This window comes from Bufo bufo, chromosome 9 (genome assembly GCF_905171765.1).
Source record: "Bufo bufo chromosome 9, aBufBuf1.1, whole genome shotgun sequence".
In the NCBI taxonomy this organism is placed as follows: Eukaryota; Metazoa; Chordata; class Amphibia; order Anura; family Bufonidae; genus Bufo; species Bufo bufo.
This window is the reverse complement of record NC_053397.1, coordinates 5,990,047-6,012,249: the sequence shown is the minus strand read 5'-3', so window position 1 is coordinate 6,012,249 and position 22,203 is coordinate 5,990,047. Positions and strand designations below refer to the sequence as shown.

Sequence of the window (22,203 nt, the reverse complement as noted above, 5' to 3'; positions counted from 1 at the left end):
GTGACTGTATAATCTGTATGTAGTGAGCTCCCTCTAGTGGTGGCTGTATAATCTGTATGTAGTGAGCTCCCTCTAGTGGTGGCTGTATAATCTGTATGTAGTGAGCTCCCTCTAGTGGTGGCTGTATATTTTGTATGTAGTGAGCTCCCTCTAGTGGTGGCTCTATAATCTGTATGTAGTGAGCTCCCTCTAGTGGTGGCTCTATAATCTGTATGTAGTGAGCTCCCTCTAGTGGTGACTGTATAATCTGTATGTAGTGAGCTCCCTCTAGTGGTGGTTGTGTGATCTGTATGTAGTGAGCTCCCTCTAGTGGTGGCTGTATAATCTGTATGTAGTGAGCTCCCTCTAGTGGTGGCTGTATAATTCTGTATGTAGTGAGCTCCCTCTAGTGGTGACTGTATAATCTGTATGTAGTGAGCTCCCTTTAGTGGTGACTGTATAATCTGTATGTAGTGAGCTCCCCCTAGTGGTGGCTGTATAATCTGTATGTAGTGATCTCCCTCTAGTGGTGGCTCTATAATCTGTATGTAGTGAGCTCCCTCTAGTGGTGACTGTATAATCTGTATGTAGTGAGCTCCCTCTAGTGGTGGCTGTATAATCTGTATGTAGTGAGCTCCCTCTAGTGGTGGCTGTATATTTTGTATGTAGTGAGCTCCCTCTAGTGGTGGCTCTATAATCTGTATGTAGTGAGCTCCCTCTAGTGGTGGCTCTATAATCTGTATGTAGTGAGCTCCCTCTAGTGGTGACTGTATAATCTGTATGTAGTGAGCTCCCTCTAGTGGTGGTTGTGTGATCTGTATGTAGTGAGCTCCCTCTAGTGGTGGCTGTATAATCTGTATGTAGTGAGCTCCCTCTAGTGGTGGCTGTATAATTCTGTATGTAGTGAGCTCCCTCTAGTGGTGACTGTATAATCTGTATGTAGTGAGCTCCCTTTAGTGGTGACTGTATAATCTGTATGTAGTGAGCTCCCCCTAGTGGTGGCTGTATAATCTGTATGTAGTGAGCTCCCTCTAGTGGTGGTTGTATGATCTGTGTATAGTGAGCTCCCTCTAGTGGTGGCTGTATAATTTGTATGTAGTGAGCTCTCCCTCGTGGTGGCTGTATAATCTGTATGTAGTGAGCTCCCTCTAGCGGTGGCTGTATAATCTGTATGTAGTGAGCTCAGTCTAGTGGCTGTATAATCTGTATAATCTGTACGTAGTGAGCCACCTCTAGTGATGGCTGTATATTCTGTATGTAGTGAGCTCCCTCTAGTGGTGACTGTATAATCTGTACGTAGTGAGCTCCCTCTAGTGGTGGCTGTATAATCAGTATGTAGTGAGCTCCCTCTAGTGGTGGCTGTATAATCTGTATGTAGTGAGCTCCCTCTAGTGGTGGCTGCATAATCTGTATGTAGTGATCTCCTCCTAGTGGTGGCTGTATAATCTGTATGTAGTGATCTCCTCCTAGTGGTGGCTGTATAATCTGTATGTAGTGAGCTAACTCTAGTGGTGGCTGTATAATCTGTATGTAGTGAGCTCCCTCTAGTGGTGGCTGTATAATCTGTATGTAATGAACTCCCTCTAGTGGTGGCTGTATAATCTGTATGTAGTGAGCTCCCTCTAGTGGTGGCTGTATAACCTGTATGTAGTGAGCTCCCTCTAGTGGTGGCTGTATAATCTGTAGGTAGTGAGCTCCCTCTAGTGGTGGCTGTATAATCTGTATGTAGTGAGCTCCCTCTAGTGGTGGCTGTATAATCTGTATGTCGTGAGCTCTCTCTAGTGGTGGCTGTATAATCTGTATGTAGTGAGCTCCCTCTAGTGGTGGCTGTATAATCTGTATGTAGTGAGCTGCCTCTAGTGGAGGCTGTATAATCTGTATGTAGTGAGCTCCCTCTAGTGGTGGCTGTATAGTCTGTATGTAGTGAGCTGCCTCTAGTGGTGACTGTATAATCTGTATATAGTGAGGTCCCTCTAGTGGTAGCTGTATAATCTGTATGTAGTGAGCTCCCTCTAGTGGTGGCTGTATAATCTGTATGTAGTGAGCTCCCTCTAGTGGTGGCTGTATAATCTGTATGTAGTGAGCTCTCTCTAGTGGTGACTGTATAATCTGTATGTAGTGAGCTCCCTCTAGTGGTGGCTGTATAATCTGTATGTAGTGAGCTCCCCCTAGTGGTGACTGTATAATCTGTATATAGTGAGCTCCCTCTAGTGGTGGCTGTATAATCTGTATGTAGTGAGCTCCCTCTAGTGGTGGCTGTATAATCTGTATGTAGTGAGCTGCCTCTAGTGGAGGCTGTATAATCTGTATGTAGTGAGCTCCCTCTAGTGGTGGCTGTATAATCTGTATGTAGTGAGCTGCCTCTAGTGGTGACTGTATAATCTGTATATAGTGAGGTCCCTCTAGTGGTAGCTGTATAATCTGTATGTAGTGAGCTCCCTCTAGTGGTGGCTGTATAATCTGTATGTAGTGAGCTCCCTCTGGTGGTGGCTGTATAATCTGTATGTAGTGAGCTCCCTCTAGTGGTGGCTGTATAACCTGTATGTAGTGAGCTCCCTCTAGTGGTGGCTGTATAATCTGTAGGTAGTGAGCTCCCTCTAGTGGTGGCTGTATAATCTGTATGTAGTGAGCTCCCTCTAGTGGTGGCTGTATAATCTGTATGTCGTGAGCTCTCTCTAGTGGTGGCTGTATAATCTGTATGTAGTGAGCTCCCTCTAGTGGTGGCTGTATAATCTGTATGTAGTGAGCTGCCTCTAGTGGAGGCTGTATAATCTGTATGTAGTGAGCTCCCTCTAGTGGTGGCTGTATAATCTGTATGTAGTGAGCTGCCTCTAGTGGTGACTGTATAATCTGTATATAGTGAGGTCCCTCTAGTGGTAGCTGTATAATCTGTATGTAGTGAGCTCCCTCTAGTGGTGGCTGTATAATCTGTATGTAGTGAGCTCCCTCTAGTGGTGGCTGTGTAATCTGTATGTAGTGAGCTCTCTCTAGTGGTGACTGTATAATCTGTATGTAGTGAGCTCCCTCTAGTGGTGGCTGTATAATCTGTATGTAGTGAGCTCCCCCTAGTGGTGACTGTATAATCTGTATATAGTGAGCTCCCTCTAGTGGTGGCTGTATAATCTGTATGTAGTGAGCTCCCTCTAGTGGTGGCTGTATAATCTGTATGTAGTGAGCTGCCTCTAGTGGAGGCTGTATAATCTGTATGTAGTGAGCTCCCTCTAGTGGTGGCTGTATAATCTGTATGTAGTGAGCTGCCTCTAGTGGTGACTGTATAATCTGTATATAGTGAGGTCCCTCTAGTGGTAGCTGTATAATCTGTATGTAGTGAGCTCCCTCTAGTGGTGGCTGTATAATCTGTATGTAGTGAGCTCCCTCTGGTGGTGGCTGTATAATCTGTATGTAGTGAGCTCTCTCTAGTGGTGACTGTATAATCTGTATGTAGTGAGCTCCCTCTAGTGGTGGCTGTATAATCTGTATGTAGTGAGCTCCCCCTAGTGGTGACTGTATAATCTGTATATAGTGAGCTCCCTCTAGTGGTGGCTGTATAATCTGTATGTAGTGAGCTCCCTCTAGTGGTGGCTGTATAATCTGTATGTAGTGAGCTCCCCTAGTGGTGACTGTATAATCTGTATATAGTGAGGTCCCTCTAGTGGTAGCTGTATAATCTGTATGTAGTGAGCTCCCTCTAGTGGTGGCTGTATAATCTGTATGTAGTGAGCTCCCTCTAGTGGTGGCTGTATAATCTGTATGTAGTGAGCTCTCTCTAGTGGTGACTGTATAATCTGTATGTAGTGAGCTCCCTCTAGTGGTGGCTGTATAATCTGTATGTAGTGAGCTCCCCCTAGTGGTGACTGTATAATCTGTATGTAGTGAGCTCCCTCTAGTGGTGGCTGTATAATCTGTATGTAGTGAGCTCCCTCTAGTGGTGGCTGTATAATCTGTATGTATTGAGCTCTCTCCCTTATTATTCCATTAAATATGCTGGATTTTGGTTATATTCCAGGTTGGAGATTTATTTTAAGGCTGATGTCTGGATTTCTGATTTCATGACCCAGCAGTGTCACGGTGGTGACTGCTTTATCGACTCTGGTTTCTTCAGTGTTTTCTTTGGTTTCCAGCATGAATAAGAATATTGTAATTTAGTAATGGCCTCTGCTCCATGTCAGTGAACGGCAGCTGATCCCCGCGGACGGCTCGCAGGTAGTGGGCGTGATTCCATTAATATCCTGCACACATTTCCTGGATGTTCTGACGGGTCAGTTTGCAGTTCTTGGCACCGCTCGCCCCCCCCCACCCACTTTGGGGAGAAGCGTCTCCCCCGTCTCTCAGGCTGTGACTCAAACATCCGTGTGTGACTGGCAGAGGATCTGACCGGGGTCCATGTGAGCGGCGCGCCGCCTCCGGTTCCCTCGGGTCACTGGCTCCACAGAGAGCTGCTTATGTCTTATTTATTCGCGCTCCTCCACCTCGACCAGTTCTTGGACCGGGATGTGGCAGATGGAAGAAATCAACGGAGAGCAGAAAATATCTGTTTACCTTGTCTGAAAAACAGGCACCAAAATGGAAACAGGTGGAGGGAGGATTGGAGGAGGCGGTAACACCGAGGGAGGGGAAGGGTTAATTGGGGCACATTTACTAGGACTTACCTGCTTTTGCCTCGTCATAAATTAGGCGCAACTATGGCAGTCGCTGCCCTTGGCTGGCGTAGTTTTTTGCTAACATTTACGCCTTTTTCCACCATTTATGCCATTTGCCCGTGACACGCCCCAATCCCCATCGCGTCCAACTGGCGGTCACAGCGTAAAACCGGCCGTGTGACTAAAAAAGGCCTTGTGACTATATTAGTGATAGGTTGGCCCACTCCTCTGCTTCACGGGGTTTTCGGGTTCAGAGGGGTTTACTATCAATGAGTGAACATTGGAGCGTTTCGTGCTCCGATCCTCCCCTGAATCGCGCAGGGAAAGGGCTTCTTCTTTAGATCCGGTGATGTACCGGGTCACACCCTGGGAATGCCAGGCGGAGACTTCCACCTAGCAGTGATCCCGGTGACGTCACTAGCACTAATGGGCGCTATAGACCTCCCATCAGTGCCGTGATGGCTGCTAGGCGGAAGCCTCCACCCTTGCCCTGCGCGATGGGGAGCATCGGGGCGAGAAATGCTCCACTCATTCATGGTGAATGAGGGAAGAACCGGTTATATCTGGGTTTAGCTCTGAACCCAGACAGCCCCTTTAAATCCTCTGTGCTGCTGGGAGGACCCTGCTCCTTCCACTATGTAACGCTCAGCCTGTCACCTCGACAAGATCAGCACACTCCTCTCCTGAAATCCTCTGTGATGCTGGGACCATGCTCCTACCACTTTGTAACTCTCCGCCTGTAACCTCCACAAGATTAGCACAGCCCTCTCCTGAAATCCTCTGTGTTGCTGGGGACCCTGCTCCTACCACTTTGTAACTCTCAGCCTGTAACCTCCACAAGATTAGCACAGCCCTCTCCTGAAATCCTCTGTGCTGCTGGGACCCTGCTCCTTCCACTATGTAACTCTCCACCTGTGACCCCCACAAAATCAGCACACTCCTCTCCTGAAATCCTCTGTGCTGCTGGGGGCCCTGCTCCTTCCACTATGTAACTCACTTCCTGTCACCTCGAGAAGATTAGCACACTTCTCTCCTTAAATCCTCTGTGCTGCTGGAGACCCTGCTCCTTCCACTATGTAACTCTCACCCTGTGACCTCCACAAGATCAGCACACTTTTCTCCTGAAATCCTCTGTGCTGCTGGAGACCCTGCTCCTTCCACTATGTAACTCTCTTCCTGTCACCTCCACAAGATCAGCACACCCCTCTCCTGAAATCCTCTTTGCTGCTGGGACCCTGCTCCTTCCACTATGTAACTCTCCGCCTGTGACCTCCACAAAATCAGCACACTTCTCTCCTGAAATCCTCTGTGCTGCTGGGGACCCTGCTCCTTCCACTATGTAACTCTCACCCTGTGACCTCCACAAGATTAGCACACTCTTCTCCTGAAATCCTCTGTGCTGCTGGGACCCTGCTTCTTCCACTATGTAACTCTCTTCCTGTCACCTCTACAAGATCAGCACACTCCTCTCCTGAAATCCTCTGTGCTGCTGGGGGCCCTGCTCCCTCCACTATGTAACTCACTTCCTGTCACCTCGACAAGATCAGCACACTCCTCTCCTGAAATCCTCTGTGCTGCTGGGACCCTGCTCCTTCCACTATGTAACTCTCCGCCTGTGACCTCCACAAAATCAGCACACTCCTCTCCTGAAATCCTCTGTGCTGCTGGGGGCCCTGCTCCCTCCACTATGTAACTCACTTCCTGTTACCTTCACAAGATTAGCACACTCCTCTCCTGAAATCCTCTGTGCTGCTGGGACCCTGCTCCTTCCACTATGTAACTCTCCGCCTGTGACCTCCGCAAAATCAGCACACTCCTCTCCTGAAATCCTCTGTGCTGCTGGGGGCCCTGCTCCTTCCACTATGTAACTCACTTCCTGTCACCTCGACAAGATCAGCACACTCCTCTCCTGAAATCATCTGTGCTGCTGGGACCCTGCTCCTTCCACTATGTAACTCTCCGCCTGTGACCTCCACAAAATAAGCACACTCCTTTCCTGAAATCCTCTGTGCTGCTGGGGACCCTGCTCCTTCCACTATATAACTCTCACCCTGTGACCTCCACAAGATTAGCACACTTTTCTCCTGAAATCCTCTGTGCTGCTGGAGACCCTGCTCCTTCCACTATGTAACTCTCTTCCTGTAACCTCCACAAGATTAGCACACTCCTCTCCTGAAATCCTCTGTGCTGCTGGGGGCCCTGCTCCCTCCACTATGTAACTCTCACCCTCTGACCTCCACAAGATCAGCACACTCCTCTCCAGAAATCCTCTGTGCTGCTGGGGGCCCTGCTCCCTCCACTATGTAACTCACTTCCTGTCACCTCGACAAGATCAGCACACTCCTCTCCTGAAATCCTCTGTGCTGCTGGGACCCTGCTCCTTCCACTATGTAACTCTCCGCCTGTGACCTCCACAAAATAAGCACACTCCTTTCCTGAAATCCTCTGTGCTGCTGGGGACCCTGCTCCTTCCACTATATAACTCTCACCCTGTGACCTCCACAAGATTAGCACACTTTTCTCCTGAAATCCTCTGTGCTGCTGGAGACCCTGCTCCTTCCTCTATGTAACTCTCTTCCTGTAACCTCCACAAGATTAGCACACTCCTCTCCTGAAATCCTCTGTGCTGCTGGGGGCCCTGCTCCCTCCACTATGTAACTCTCACCCTGTGACCTCCACAAGATCAGCACACTCCTCTCCAGAAATCCTCTGTGCTGCTGGGGGCCCTGCTCCCTCCACTATGTAACTCACTTCCTGTTACCTCCACAAGATTAGCACACTCCTCTCCTGAAATCCTCTGTGCTGTTGGGGACCCTGCTCCTTCCGCTATGTAACTCTCACCCTGTGACCTCCACAAGATTAGCACACTTTTCTCCTGAAATCCTCTGTGCTGCTGGAGACCCTGCTCCTTCCACTATGTAACTCTCACCCTGTGACCTCCACAAGATTAGCACACTTTTCTCCTGAAATCCTCTGTGCTGCTGGAGACCCTGCTCCTTCCACTATGTAACTCTCTTCCTGTCACCTCCACAACTTCAGAACACTCCTCTCCTGAAATCCTCTGTGCTGCTGGGACCTTGCTCCTTCCACTATGTAACTCTTCGCCTGTGACCTCCACAAGATCAGCACACTCCTCTCCTGAAATCCTCTGTGCTGCCGGGACCCTGCTCCTTCCACTATGTAACTCTCCGCCTGTGACCTCCACAAGATCAGCACACTCATCTCCTGAAATCCTCTGTGCTGCTGGGGATCCTGCTCCTTCCACTATGTAACTCTCACCCTGTGACCTCCACAAGATCAGCACACTCCTCCTGAAATCCTCTGTGCTGCTGGGACCCTGCTCCTTCCACTATGTAACTCTCCATCTGTGACCTCCACAAAATCAGCACACTTCTCTCCTGAAATCCTCTGTGCTGCTGGGGACCCTGCTCCTTCCAGTATGTAACTCTCACCCTGTGACCTCCACAAGATTAGCACACTCTTCTCCTGAAATCCTCTGTGCTGCTGGTACCCTGCTCCTTCCACTATGTAACTCTCCGCCTGTGACCTCCACAAGATCAGCACACTCATCTCCTGAAATCCTCTGTGCTGCTGGGGATCCTGCTCCTTCCACTATGTAACTCTCACCCTGTGACCTCCACAAGATCAGCACACTCCTCCTGAAATCCTCTGTGCTGCTGGGACCCTGCTCCTTCCACTATGTAACTCTCCATCTGTGACCTCCACAAAATCAGCACACTTCTCTCCTGAAATCCTCTGTGCTGCTGGGGACCCTGCTCCTTCCAGTATGTAACTCTCACCCTGTGACCTCCACAAGATTAGCACACTCTTCTCCTGAAATCCTCTGTGCTGCTGGTACCCTGCTCCTTCCACTATGTAACTCTCTTCCTATCACCTCTACAAGATCAGCTCACTTCTCTCCTGAAATCCTCTGTGCTGCTGGGGGCCCTGCTCCCTCCACTATGTAACTCACTTCCTGTTACCTCCACAAGATCAGCACACTCCTCTCCTGAAATCCTCTGTGCTGCTTGGACCCTGCTCCTTCCACTATGTAACTCTCCGCCTGTGACCTCCACAAAATCAGCACACTCCTCTCCTGAAATCCTCTGTGCTGCTGGGGGCCCTGCTCCTTCCACTATGTAACTCACTTCCTGTCACCTCGACAAGATCAGCACACTCCTCTCCTGAAATCCTCTGTGCTGCTGGGGGCCCTGCTCCTTCCACTATGTAACTCACTTCCTGTCACCTCGACAAGATCAGCACACTCCTCTCCTGAAATCCTCTGTGCTGCTGGGGGCCCTGCTCCCTCCACTATGTAACTCACTTCCTGTTACCTCCACAAGATCAGCACACTTTTCTCCTGAAATCCTCTGTGCTGCTTGGACCCTGCTCCTTCCACTATGTAACTCTCACCCTGTGACCTCCACAAGATCAGCACACTCCTCTCCTGAAATCCTCTGTGCTGCTGGGGGCCCTGCTCCCTCCACTATGTAACTCACTTCCTGTTACCTCCACATGATTAGCACACATTTCTCCTGAAATCCTCTGTGCTGCTGTGGACCCTGCTCCCTCCACTATGTAACTCTCTTCCTGTAACCTCCACAAGATTAGCACACTCCTCTTCTGAAATCCTCTGTGCTGCTGGCGGCCCTGCTCCCTCCACTATGTAACTCTCACCCTGTGACCTCCACAAGATCAGCACACTCCTCTCCTGAAATCCTCTGTGCTGCTGGGGGCCCTGCTCCCTCCACTATGTAACTCACTTCCTGTTACCTCCACAAGATTAGCACACTTTTCTCCTGAAATCCTCTGTGCTGCTGGAGACCCTGCTCCTTCCACTATGTAACTCTCACCCTGTGACCTCCACAAGATCAGCACACTCCTCTCCTGAAATCCTCTGTGCTGCTGGGGGCCCTGCTTCCTCCACTATGTAACTCACTTCCTGTTACCTCCACAAGATTAGCACACTTTTCTCCTGAAATCCTCTGTGCTGCTGGAGACCCTGCTCCTTCCGCTATGTAACTCTCTTCCTGTCACCTCCACAAGATCAGCACACTCCTCTCCTGAAATCCTCTGTGCTGCTGTGGACACTGCTTCCTTTAATTCCTCAGCCTGTGAATGGCGGGGATCATTCAGATGAAAATATTGCAAAATACAAACTTTTAAAACTTTTTTTTTTTTTCCACATGTTTCATTGGTTCCCTTGATGCATCATTTCTGTTTTCCTCTTTCTGATCTGTCCTTATGTGGGTGGAGCTTGGTTGGGGGCGTGTCTGTATCCAGTGAAGGGGAGGGGCTGACAACTGTTCTAAACATTCACATCATTAAAATGTGACAACCGGCAGCTAACATTTTTCATTGGAATCATGTTTATTCAGTTTCTGGAATTATTCTGGGATTTTCCCAATTCTTAAAATTTTCGACCCAGATGGGACTTGAACCCACAATCTCCAGCTCCGGAGGCTGGCGCCTTATCCATTAGGCCACTGGGCCATTTGTGATAAAGCCTCTGAGCAGAAAATGGGAAATTCTGCAGAAAAACTTCATTGTAAACAAACCTCAGGAGTCCTGATTTACAGGCAGTTTTGTCGCTGTGGGCGGAGCCTTAAAAAAATAAAGTGAATGGAATGTCTTTATTGGGCAGCTGGATGGGGGCACTTACCTCCCCCCCTCTTCTTGGGCCAATAGCGTAGATTTCAGCCTCCATTGTTTTATGAAGGGGATCTTCGCCGCCGTATCATCGGATCTGCCGATGGCGAAACGCTGGTGTCGCTAATCTCTAAACGTAACATTCAAAATGGAGGACGCAACGCGGCTCTGAAGGGGAACCGATACATCACTTTGTCACATAAAACTTGTTATAATTTTGTTGCAGTTTTCAGCCCTTTGGATGCAGCCTGCAGTGTAAAGCACAGTGGTTTTAATGGAATCTCTGTGACCAGGATCCGGCTGCGACACTTGTAAATGCACTTCGTGCACATAGTAAAAAGTGTCTTTTTTAAAATAAATAAAAAATAAAAGAAACATAGTTACTGCAGAGACAACTAGAATGAGATCCCCCATGCTTTACACTGCAGGCTGCATCCAGGGAACTGGAAAATGCTGCAAAGTACATACCACCTCTCAATTTTCTGGGACATGGAGTAGGACCCCCTCAAGTTTGAGATCTGTAGGGGTCTCACACACTGATTCACTTGTCACATTGTGTTTATGGACAATCCCTTGAAGTTGTCAGTCACCCCGGCTCCCCCCTCCCCCGCTCCAGACTCTCCGTCTTTCGTATGGAAAGTAGATTAAACCACATGAAAGCAAACATCTCCGCTGATTCCACCTCTGCCCGAGAGAAGGAATTTACTGGACTAATGTTCCAGGAAGGAGTGACTGGCGCGGCGCCAACGCCGAGTCCGACCGTCCAATCTGCTTCACCCGAGAATCGCCCCGGATTATACGGCACAGGACTGGGTTTTATAATGGTTTAAAGGGAACCTGTCCACGAGTAAGATTAGGGTAGCAGTACAATGTCCTGGCTATGCTGAACTAGGGGGCGCCATTGTGCACACCAATCAAAGGACTAGAATAAGTAAGCCCCACCCTCTGGACTCCTTTCAAACATGTATGTCATGTGACCACTGGGAGGAGGGGCACAAGAAACAGCTTTACTGTTCAGGACTCTGGGAAAGCTGGGTGATCCAGCAGCCATACTAGTCGTCTATCAGGGCGGGAGGGTGAGATGTTCTGCAGAGATGATTCAGATAAAACCAGATGTAGGAGGACGTCACCAACAGCAGAAAGAAGTCGCTGTATTTATAGCTTTTCCTGTTTTTCTCCCGGCACTAATAATAATCAGCAGATGTTGCACAGAAGCCGCAGCGAGTCACAGAGCGGGGGCAGCAGAGAGTCAAGGGGGGGGGCAAAGGGCAAAGAGTCACACAGTGGGGGGCAGGGAGTCAAAGACTGGGGGGTGGGGCGCAGAGCGGGAGGCAGAGAGTCAAAGACCAGAGGGGGGGGCAAAGAGTCACAGAGCGGGGGCAGAGAGTCAAAGGGGGGGGCAAAGGGCAAAGAGTCACACAGTGGGGGGCAGGGAGTCAAAGACCGGGGGGGGGGGGGGGAGAGAGTCACTGAGCGGGGGCAGAGAGTCAAAGGGGGGGGGGCAAAGGGCAAAGAGTCACAGAGCGGGGGCAGAGAGTCAAAGACCGGGGGGGGGGGGGGGAGAGTCACAGAGCGGGAGGCAGAGAGTCAAAGGGGGGGCAAAAAGTCACAGAGCGGGAGGGAGAGAGTCAAAGGGGGGGGCAAAGGGCAAAGAGTCACACAGTGGGGGGCAGGGAGTCAAAGACCAGAGGGGGGAGGCAAAGAGTCACAGAGCGGGAGGCAGAGAGTCAAAGACCAGAGGGGGGGGGCAGAGTCACAGAGCGGGAGGCAGAGAGTCAAAGGGGGGGCAAAGGGCAAAGATTCACAGAGCGGGAGGCAGAGAGTCAAAGGGGGGGCAAAGGGCAAAGAGTAACACAGTGGGAGGCAGGGAGTCAAAGACTGGGGGGGGGGGAGAGACACAGAGCGGGAGGCAGAGAGTCAAAGACCAGAGGGGGGGGGGGGCAAAGAGTCACACAGCGGGAGGCAGGGAGTCAAAGGGGGGGCAAAGAGTCACACAGTGGGAGGCAGGGAGTCAAAGACCAGAGGGGGGGGGCAAAGAGTCACAGAGCGGGAGGCAGAGAGTCAAAGACTGGGGGGGCAAAGAGTCACAGAACAGGAGGCAGGGAATCAAAGACCAGAGGGGGGGGGGGGCAAAGAGTCACAGAGCGGGAGGCAGAGAGTCAAAGGGGGGGGGGGGGCAAAGGGCAAAGAGTCACACAGTGGGGGGCAGGGAGTCAAAGACCGGGGGGGGGGCAAAGAGTCACAGAGCGGGAGGCAGAGAGTCAAAGACCAGAGGGGGGGGGGAGAGTCACAGAGCGGGAGGCAGAGAGTCAAAGGGGGGGGCAAAGGGCAAAGAGTCACACAGTGGGAGGCAGGGAGTCAAAGACTGGGGGGGGGGGGGAGAGTCACAGAGCGGGAGGCAGAGAGTCAAAGACCAGAGGGGGGGAGGCAAAGAGTCACAGAGCGGGAGGCAGAGAGTCAAAGACCAGAGGGGGGGGGCAAAGAGTCACACAGCGGGAGGCAGAGAGTCAAAGGGGGGGCAAAGAGTCACACAGTGGGAGGCAGGGAGTCAAAGACCAGGGGGGGGGAGTCACAGAGCGGGAGGCAGAGAGTCAAAGACTGGGGGGGCAAAGAGTCACAGAACAGGAGGCAGGGAATCAAAGACCAGAGGGGGGGGGGGGGAAAGAGTCAAAGGGGGGGGGCAAAGGGCAAAGAGTCACACAGTGGGAGGCAGGGAGTCAAAGACCAGAGGGGGGGGGGGGGGCAAAGAGTCACAGAGCGGGAGGCAGGGAGTCAAAGACCAGAGGGGTGGGGGGGCAAAGAGTCCCAGAGCGGGAGGCAGAGAGTCAAAGACTGGGGGGGCAAAGAGTCACAGAACAGGAGGCAGGGAATCAAAGACCAGAGGGGGGGGGGCAAAGAGTCACAGAGCGGGAGGCAGAGAGTCAAAGACCAGAGGGGGGGGGGCAAAGAGTCACAGAGCGGGAGGCAGAGAGTCAAAGGGGGGGGGCAAAGGGTAAAGAGTCACACAGTGGGAGGCAGGGAGTCAAAGACCGGGGGGGGGGGAAGAGTCACAGAGCGGGAGGCAGAGAGTCAAAGACTGGGGGGGCAAAGAGTCACACAGTGCTCCCACTGAGCGGGAGGCAGAGAGTCAAAGACCGGGGGGGGCAAAGAGTCACACAGTGCTCCCACTGAGCGGGAGGCAGAGAGTCACAGACCGGAGGGGCAAAAAGTCACAGAACAGGAGGCAGGGAGTCAAAGACTGGGGGGGCAAAGGGCAAAGAGTCACACAGTGCTCCCACTGAGCGGGAGGCAGGGAGTCAAAGACCGGGAGGGGGCAAAGAGTAAAAGACTAGGAGGGGTCAAAGAGTCACAGAGCGGGAGGCAGAGAGTCAAAGACCGGGTGGAGGGGGAGTCACAGACCGGAGGGGCAAAGAGTCACAGAACAGGAGGCAGGGAGGCAGGGAGTCAAAGACTGGGGGGGGGGAGAGTCACAGAGCCGGAGGCAGAGAGTCAAAGACCAGAGGGGGGGGGCAAAGAGTCACAGAGCGGGAGGCAGGGAGTCAAAAACCAGAGGGGGGGGGGGGGAAAGAGTCACAGAGCGGGAGCCAGAGAGTCAAAGACCAGAGGGGGGGGGGGGGGCAAAGAGTCACAGAGCGGGAGGCAGGGAGTCAAAGACCAGAGGGGGGGGGGCAAAGAGTCACAGAGCGGGAGCCAGAGAGTCAAAGACCAGAGGGGGGGGGGCAAAGAGTCACAGAGCGGGAGGCAGGGAGTCAAAGACCAGAGGGGGGGGGGCAAAGAGTCACAGAGCGGGAGCCAGAGAGTCAAAGACCAGAGGGGGGGGGGGGGCAAAGAGTCACAGAGCGGGAGGCAGGGAGTCAAAGACCAGAGGGGGGGGGCAAAGAGTCACAGAGCGAGAGCCAGAGAGTCAAAGACCAGAGGGGGGGGGGGCAAAGAGTCACAGAGCGGGAGGCAGAGAGTCAAAGACCAGAGGGGGGGGGCAAAGAGTCACAGAGCGGGAGGCAGAGAGTCAAAGGGGGGGGGCAAAGGGTAAAGAGTCACACAGTGGGAGGCAGGGAGTCAAAGACCGGGGGGGGGGAAGAGTCACAGAGCGGGAGGCAGAGAGTCAAAGACTGGGGGGGCAAAGAGTCACACAGTGCTCCCACTGAGCGGGAGGCAGAGAGTCAAAGACCGGGGGGGGCAAAGAGTCACACAGTGCTCCCACTGAGCGGGAGGCAGAGAGTCAAAGACCGGGGGGGGGCAAAGAGTCACACAGTGCTCCCACTGAGCGGGAGGCAGAGAGTCAAAGACCGGGTGGGGGGGAGTCACAGACCAGAGGAGCAAAAAGTCACAGAACAGGAGGCAGAGAGTCAAAGACCGGGGGGGGCAAAGAGTCACACAGTGCTCCCACTGAGCGGGAGGCAGGGAGTCAAAGACCGGGAGGGGGCAAAGAGTAAAAGACTAGGAGGGGTCAAAGAGTCACAGAGCGGGAGGCAGGGAGTCAAAGACTGGGGGGGGGGGGGAGTCACAGAGCGGGAGGCAGGGAGTCAAAGACCAGAGGGGGGGGGCAAAGAGTCACAGAGCGGGAGGCAGAGAGTCAAAGACCAGAGGGGGGGGGCAAAGAGTCACAGAGCGGGAGGCAGAGAGTCAAAGGGGGGGGCAAAGGGCAAAGAGTCACACAGTGCTCCCACTGAGCGGGAGGCAGGGAGTCAAAGACAGGGTGGGGGGGAGTCACAGACCGGAGGGGCAAAGAGTCACAGAACGGGAGAGAAGAGTCAAAAACTGGGGGGCAAAGAGTCACAGATCGGGGGGGGGGGGGGGGAGAATCACAGAGCGAGAGGCAGGGAGTCAAAGACTGGGGGGGGGGAGTCACAGAGCGGGAGGCAGGGAGTCAAAGACCAGAGAGGGGGGGCAAAGAGTCACAGAGCGGGAGGCAGAGAGTCAAAGACTGGGGGGGGCAAAGAGTCACAGAACAGGAGGCAGAGAGTCAAAGGGGGGGGGCAAAGGGCAAAGAGTCACAGAGCGGGAGGCAGGGAGTCAAAGACAGGGTGGGGGGGAGTCACAGACCGGAGGGGCAAAGAGTCACAGATCGGGGGGGGGGGGGGGGAGAATCACAGAGCGGGAGGCAGAGAGTCACAGACCTGGGGGGCAGAGAGTCACAGACCTGGGGGGCAGAGAGTGGCGGGAGTAGTCACATGAATGAAAGGCTGAATATAATACTGAAAAGACTTCACATTTTGCTATTCCCATCCAGAGACACAGCTGACAGTTTGTTACAGTGTATCAGTGTAGGTAATGCTATCAGCATACAGCGGTGCAGCTGTTATTTGTAGCTTACAAAGAATTGCTTGCACTGGTACACTGTAACAAACCCTCAGCTGTGAGAAGCATTAGGTCAGGACTGATTATTAGCTCTGGACGTAAAAGGGAAAGTTTTATTCACTGACAACAAGCAGAGAAAATGGTGAGGAATTTGCAGAAGAGTGCACCGGCCCTTTAATACCCGTCAGCCCCGGGTCATCACATCTCCAGCTGAACCCTCCGGACCGGTTCTGTGGTGAACCTCGCAGGTGAACGCGGCTCTGCTAGGATCGTATAATTAGCCCCTGCCGCCCGTGCGCGGTTAACGGGTGAGGAGTCAACGGGGCAAATTGATTGCGGGCGCTGATATTTCCGCACTGAATATAATTAGGACGGACACAGCGCCATTGTCCACAAATACTCTGTGACCTGAGAACAGGCGAACCTTCCACTGCATAATCACCACCAACCTCATCCAGCTCTGCTACATCTCACCTGGATTCAGGAATAGAATGCTAGAACTACAGTGAAGAATGACAGTGCAGGAAAAGACAAGACGCAGAACAATTACTGTCATTCAGGATCTGTGGAGAGCTGGGTGACAGTGATGTGACGGTAAACCGGACACGTTATTAAAATAGTCGTAACGAACGACGATAAGTGGCGGAACCGGTAAAATGCTGCAGAGACGATCCCAGCGCAACACGTGAGGAGTGACATCAGACTGTGCGCCTGCCCCTTTAAGAAGCAGCAACCCAATAGTGGCAAATATCAGACTGACCGACCCTAGGACGGCCCACTTAACCCTTACTCCTCCTGCTGTTGTTGTTTTGCTTTCCTCCAGCTCCCTCTAGTGTGTGCCCCCCGTACTGCAGGACACAGAACACCACACAGAACATTCAGGGTTAATGACAATTTTGTTTCATAAACAAAAGAAAACAAAAAATTATCTTAAAGTTGTAAAAACACAAAATCAGGTAAAAAAAGAAAACACAAAGGCCGGATGTTATAATTCAGTCTTCACACTTTCTGATTCTTCTTCCTGCAAAACAGAAAAAGAAAAATATTTATTTTATAAAAATTTGCAAGAATATTTCAAGTGGAGGCAGAAAATAACATTACTTCCCAGGCCCCGCCCCTCTGACCCTGCACAGTTAGGGTCCAGAGGGGTCACATGACATAATTCTCTGTGCCATGCTCATCAGGAGTCCAGGGGGCGGGGCATACTTCTCCTAGCCTTTTGATTGGACCAGTTGTATGGAGCTCCCCTTTAAGACTCGCCCCCCCCCCCAGGTCCAGTCCTCTGATTCTTCCACTCACCAATGCGCCGGACAAGAAATCTGAGCAGAATTTTTTCACGGTCTCAGCGGTAATTTCACCGGACGCCATGATCCGTTTCCTGTTGGACTCGGTGTCGTATATGGAGACGAGCGGGAGGTCGCTCTGCGTCAGCTTGAAGAACGCCATGATCTTCTGATTGCTCTTCATGTTGACGTCCATCTTCACAAACAGAACCTGACGCCGGGGAATGGAAGATGAAATATGGACCCCGTGAGTAGGTGTGCAGGATTGGGGGTCGGCTAGTCAAGTCTGTATTCAGTGGAGTCACTAATTATAGGTAGTCCCTGCAGGATTGACTATTAATGTCTGCCCTCTCTGCAGGATCAACTAGTTACACCTGCCCCCTCTGCAGGATCAACTATTAATGTCTGTCCTTCCTGCAGGATCAACTAGTCATGTCTGCCCTCCCTGCATGATTGAATAGTCATGTCTACCTTCCCTGCAGGATCAACTAGTTACACCTGCCCCCAATGCAGGATCAACTATTAATGTCTGTCCTTCCTGCAGGATCAACTAGTAAAGTCTGCCCTCCCTGCATGATTGATTAGTCATGTCTGCCCTCCAGCATGATTGAATAGTCATGTCTGCCTCCCCTGCAGGACCAACTAGTCATGTCTACCCTCTCTGCAGGATCAATTAGTCATGTCTGCCCTCCCTGCATGATTGATTAGTCATGTCTACCCTCTCTGCAGGATCAACTAGTCATGTCTACCCTCCCTGTAGGACCAACTAGTCATGTCTACCCTCTCTGCAGGATCAATTAGTCATGTCTGCCTCCCCTGCAGGAACAACTAGTCATGTCTGCCCTCCCTGCAGGACCAACTAGTCATGTCTACCCTCCCTGCAGGACCAACTAGTCATGTCTACCCTCTCTGCAGGACCAACTAGTCATGTCTACCCTCCCTGCAGGAACAACTAGTCATGTCTGCCCTCCCTGCAGGATCAACTAGTCATGTCTGCCCTCCCTGCAGGACCAACTAGTCATGTCTGCCCTCCCTGCAGGATTGACTCCAGCAAATATTTGTGTCACTTCTGCCCTGCCCACAGGGATATGGGGTCTGATATGAGGCGTCGCATGGGATCTGAACATTTGGATTTACTATGGGATTCCTATTATGGGGTCTGGTCTGCGGCCTGAATATTGTGGTTTAAATTCGGGGGTCCGGGATGCAGAATATTAGTGCTGTGTTTGGGCGTCTTACCCCCGGAGGACTGTCAGTATCTGTTCAGCTCAGTGATCAATGATTATGATGCAATGCTTCACATTTCCTGTGGGGGCACCTTTCCTTTGCTGCGCGTTACGTTACCGTCTTATGTACTAATATCTACAGTTTCCACTTCTTTCACAGTATGGCTGACCTGCCCCCGGAGATCCTTCGCGGCTTCTCGTAATTCCTTCAGGATCTCCTCCTGTCCTTCCACATCCTTGTGTGTGAAGAAGAGCAGATGGATCTGAACCTTGCAGGCGATAATTCCAATGGCCGTCTGAGGGCGAGATAACACAGAAGATACTGACAACCGGCACTATGCCCAGAACGCCCTGCTGTTCCTGTGGAGGAACCTACACGGCTCGTTCTTCTCTATTCTCTGGCGCAAAACTAACAAACAGCAAATCCCAGATGTAACGATTGCTGCGTTCAAATTTCACTTCCCACCACTTTCAGGGTCTGTAGTTGCTGTCAGTGAATGGAATATTCCCATTTATATGTTTGTGGCCTCCTTTCTAACTACCGGTAACTATTTCTTATTGTCCCTGTAAATGTTAAGAAACAAATGTTGCAACTCTGCAAAGTCATGTTTAAACAATGTGTTTTATGTGTCTCCATGGTAACAGACTACAAACGACGCCTGTGTAGTCTGTTCCCTCAGTCATGTGCTTCTCCCTTCCCTCCGGCATTATTTTTTGCTAACCTACCAAATGTGATTGCCAAAATGGGTTGTAAAAAAACATTAAAAACGGCTCCTGACTCAATGCTTTTCACAGCTGAGGTTTAGTTACAATATATCCAGTCTAGACAATCCCCTGTCTGATACAATGTATCAGTCGGGCGTGCAGGCTTGTTATAGGATTGTCCAGACCAGATACAATTACAACAACCCCTCAGCTGTGAGAAGTATTAGGTCAGGACTGATTCATAGCCTCTCTATGTGACTTATAGTGTTACCATTCATTGACAGCAAGCAGGCAAGCATTTTGAAAATGGTCAGGAATTGAGACCCAATGTTGGATCACAAATAAGCCTTTTAAAACTTCCCCTGGTGACACGTGGACTGTGCCTTGTGATGCAGTGTCTGGTGGCGTCCGTCCGGCCCTGCACTTTCCACATCACTGATATTCCAGAAGAATAGAACTTACCATGGGGTTATACTCTGTCACCAGTCTCAAATCATTGATCGTAAGGAATCGGTAAAGTTTTGCAGTGTTAAGTTCTGCCGTTTCCTCCACCACTAAATCATCCCGGAAATAATCTGTCTAGAATCAAAGAAAATGAAAGAAAATCACCACCAGAGCTGCATTCACGATTCTGCTGCCTGATACCTGGAAACGATAGGCATTTGGCACAACATATTCAGTGCACAAACTGAACCAGTAGGGGGCAGCAGTGTGATGTGGGGTACTGCAGCCAGAGAGCAAATGGGCAACCAGCAGAACAGTGAAATGGGGGAGAATAACAAGAAAAGCTTTAAAGGAAGTAACAATCACCTGGCGGAAAATGCTGACGGTGTTACTCTTTATCTTGTAGTGCTTCAGGACGTCTTTGTTGGTTGTGAAGCCATAATCCCATTCTGGATGATTTTTAACAAGTGTATTGAAATGCTCAAGTTCTGGAGTCTCTGGATCCTGTGAGAAGAGCAAAACCATGTAAAGGCGTCCTCCACCGACATACAGCATAATGGGCAAACGTCAGCTGTAAGAACCTACCACAAAAAACCCGACCACGGCTATATCAGTGGAATCGATGAAGGCTGCGGTAGAAGGAACGTCCAATAATATCTGGGCTCCTCTCTCCGGAACTGAAGGAAAAATAATCAGGAAAAACTCTGATGAACATCAGTGATCAATATCATCATCAGTTATCATCCTGAAGAATCAGGTACTGAACAAGCAGGTAATGCTGAAATATTTAAGCTCCAGTGCTAGCAGAATAGTGAGTGCAGCTCTGGAGTATAATACAGGATGTAACTCAGGATCAGTATAGGATAAGTAATGTATGTACACAGTGACTGCACCAGCAGAATAGTGAGTGCAGCTCTGGAGTATAATACAGGATGTAACTGAGGATCAGTACAGGATAAGTAATGTATGTACACAGTGACTGCACCAGCAGAATAGTGAGCGCAGCTCTGGAGTGTAATACAGGATGTAACTCAGGATCAGTACAGGATAATTAATGTATGTACACAGTGATTGTACCAGCAGAATAGTGAGTGCAGCTGTGGAGTATAATACTGGATGTAACTCAGGATCAGTACAGGATAATTAATGTATGTACACAGTGATTGTACCAGCAGAATAGTGAGTGCAGCTGTGGAGTATAATACTGGATGTAACTCAGGATCAGTACAGGATAAGTAATGTATGCACACAGTGACTCCACCAGCAGAACAGTGAGTGCAGCTCTGGAGTATAATACAGGATGTAACTCTGGATCAGTACAGGATAAGTAATGTATGTACACAGTGACTGCACCAGCAGAATAGTGAGCGCAGCTCTGGAGTGTAATACAGGATTTAACTCAGGATCAGTACAGGATAAGTAATGTATGTACACAGTGACTGCACCAGCAGAATAGTGAGAGCAGCTCTGGAGTATAATACTGGATGTAACTCAGGATCAGTACAGGATAAGTAATGTATGTACACAGTGACAGCACCAGCAGAATAGTGAGTGCAGCTCTGGAGTATAATACAGGATGTAACTCAGGATCAGTGCAGGATAAGTAATGTATGTACACAGTGACTGCACCAGCAGAATAGTGAGTGCAGCTCTGGAGTATAATACAGGATGTAACTCAAGATCATTACAGGATAAGTAATGTATGTACACAGTGACTGCACCAGCAGAATAGTGAGTGCAGCTCTGGAGTATAATACAGGATGTAACTCAGGATCAGTGCAGGATAAGTAATGTATGTACACAGTGACTGCACCAGCAGAATAGTGAGTGCAGCTCTGGAGTATAATACAGGATGTAACTCAAGATCATTACAGGATAAGTAATGTATGTGCACAGTGACTGCACCAGCAGAATAGTGAGTGCAGCTCTGGAGTATAATACAGGATGTAACTCGGGATCAGTACAGGTATAGTAAATTGATGATACTAGAGCATAAGAAGTTATTTACAGTGTTGTTTTTTCCAGATTATAATCTAGAGGATAATTATTGCTCTGGCTGGAAATTTTATAATCTCTGCAGGATTTCTTGCTACTGGTTCAGTCTCCAGGATCATGGGCTCCTGAAGAGATTAGTAAATCTTAGGTGATGAGCGTGTGATGCATTGTAGATTGGCTCAGGACCTTACTACATACAGATCTATACAGCCACCACTGGGGGGAGCTCAGGAGCTTACTGCATACAGATATATACATCCACCACTAGGGGGAGCTCAGGAGATTACTGCATACAGATATATACAGCCACCACTAGAGGGAGCTCAGGAGATTACTGCATACAGATATATACAGCCACCACTAGAGGGAGCTCAGGAGATTACTACATACAGATATATACAGCCACCACTAGAGGGAGCTCAGGAGAATACTACATACAGATATATACAGCCACCACTAGACTGAGCTCAGGAGATTACTGCATACAGATATATACAGCCACCACTAGAGGGAGCTCAGGAGATTACTGCATACAGATATATACAGCCACCACTAGAGGGAGCTCAGGAGATTACTAGATACAGATATATACAGCCAGCACTAGAGGGAGCTCAGGAGATTACTACATACAGATATATACAGCCACCACTAGAGGGAGCTGAGGAGATTACTGCATACAGATATATACAGCCACCACTAGAGGGAGCTCAGGAGATTACTACATACAGATATATACAGCCACCACTAGAGGGAGCTCAGGAGATTACTGCATACAGATATATACAGCCACCACTAGAGGGAGCTCAGGAGATTACTGCATACAGATATATACAGCCACCACTAGAGGGAGCTCAGGAGATTACTGCATACAGATATATACAGCCACCACTAGAGGGAGCTCAGGAGATTACTACATACAGATATATACAGCCACCACTAGAGGGAGCTCAGGAGATTACTGCATACAGATATATACAGCCACCA

The 22,203-nt window shown here is 50.3% G+C and overlaps 1 protein-coding gene and 1 non-coding gene across 2 annotated transcripts; both read right to left on the bottom strand.

The window, feature by feature from the left end:
* Positions 1-10,039: 10,039 nt before the first annotated feature.
* TRNAR-CCG lies at positions 10,040-10,112 on the bottom strand. Its single transcript has one exon. It is a non-coding gene; the product is annotated as a tRNA-Arg (tRNA).
* A 6,234-nt stretch (positions 10,113-16,346) lies between these two features.
* On the bottom strand, positions 16,347-19,992 carry ERP27 (endoplasmic reticulum protein 27). Its single transcript, XM_040407572.1, has 5 exons — positions 19,591-19,992; positions 19,243-19,359; positions 18,246-18,371; positions 16,866-17,060; positions 16,347-16,587 (listed from the first exon to the last, which is right to left on the bottom strand). The coding sequence occupies exons 1-5, from the start codon at positions 19,777-19,779 to the stop codon at positions 16,552-16,554; spliced, it is 663 nt and encodes a 220-aa protein (XP_040263506.1). The 5' UTR covers positions 19,780-19,992; the 3' UTR covers positions 16,347-16,551.
* Positions 19,993-22,203: the final 2,211 nt, after the last annotated feature.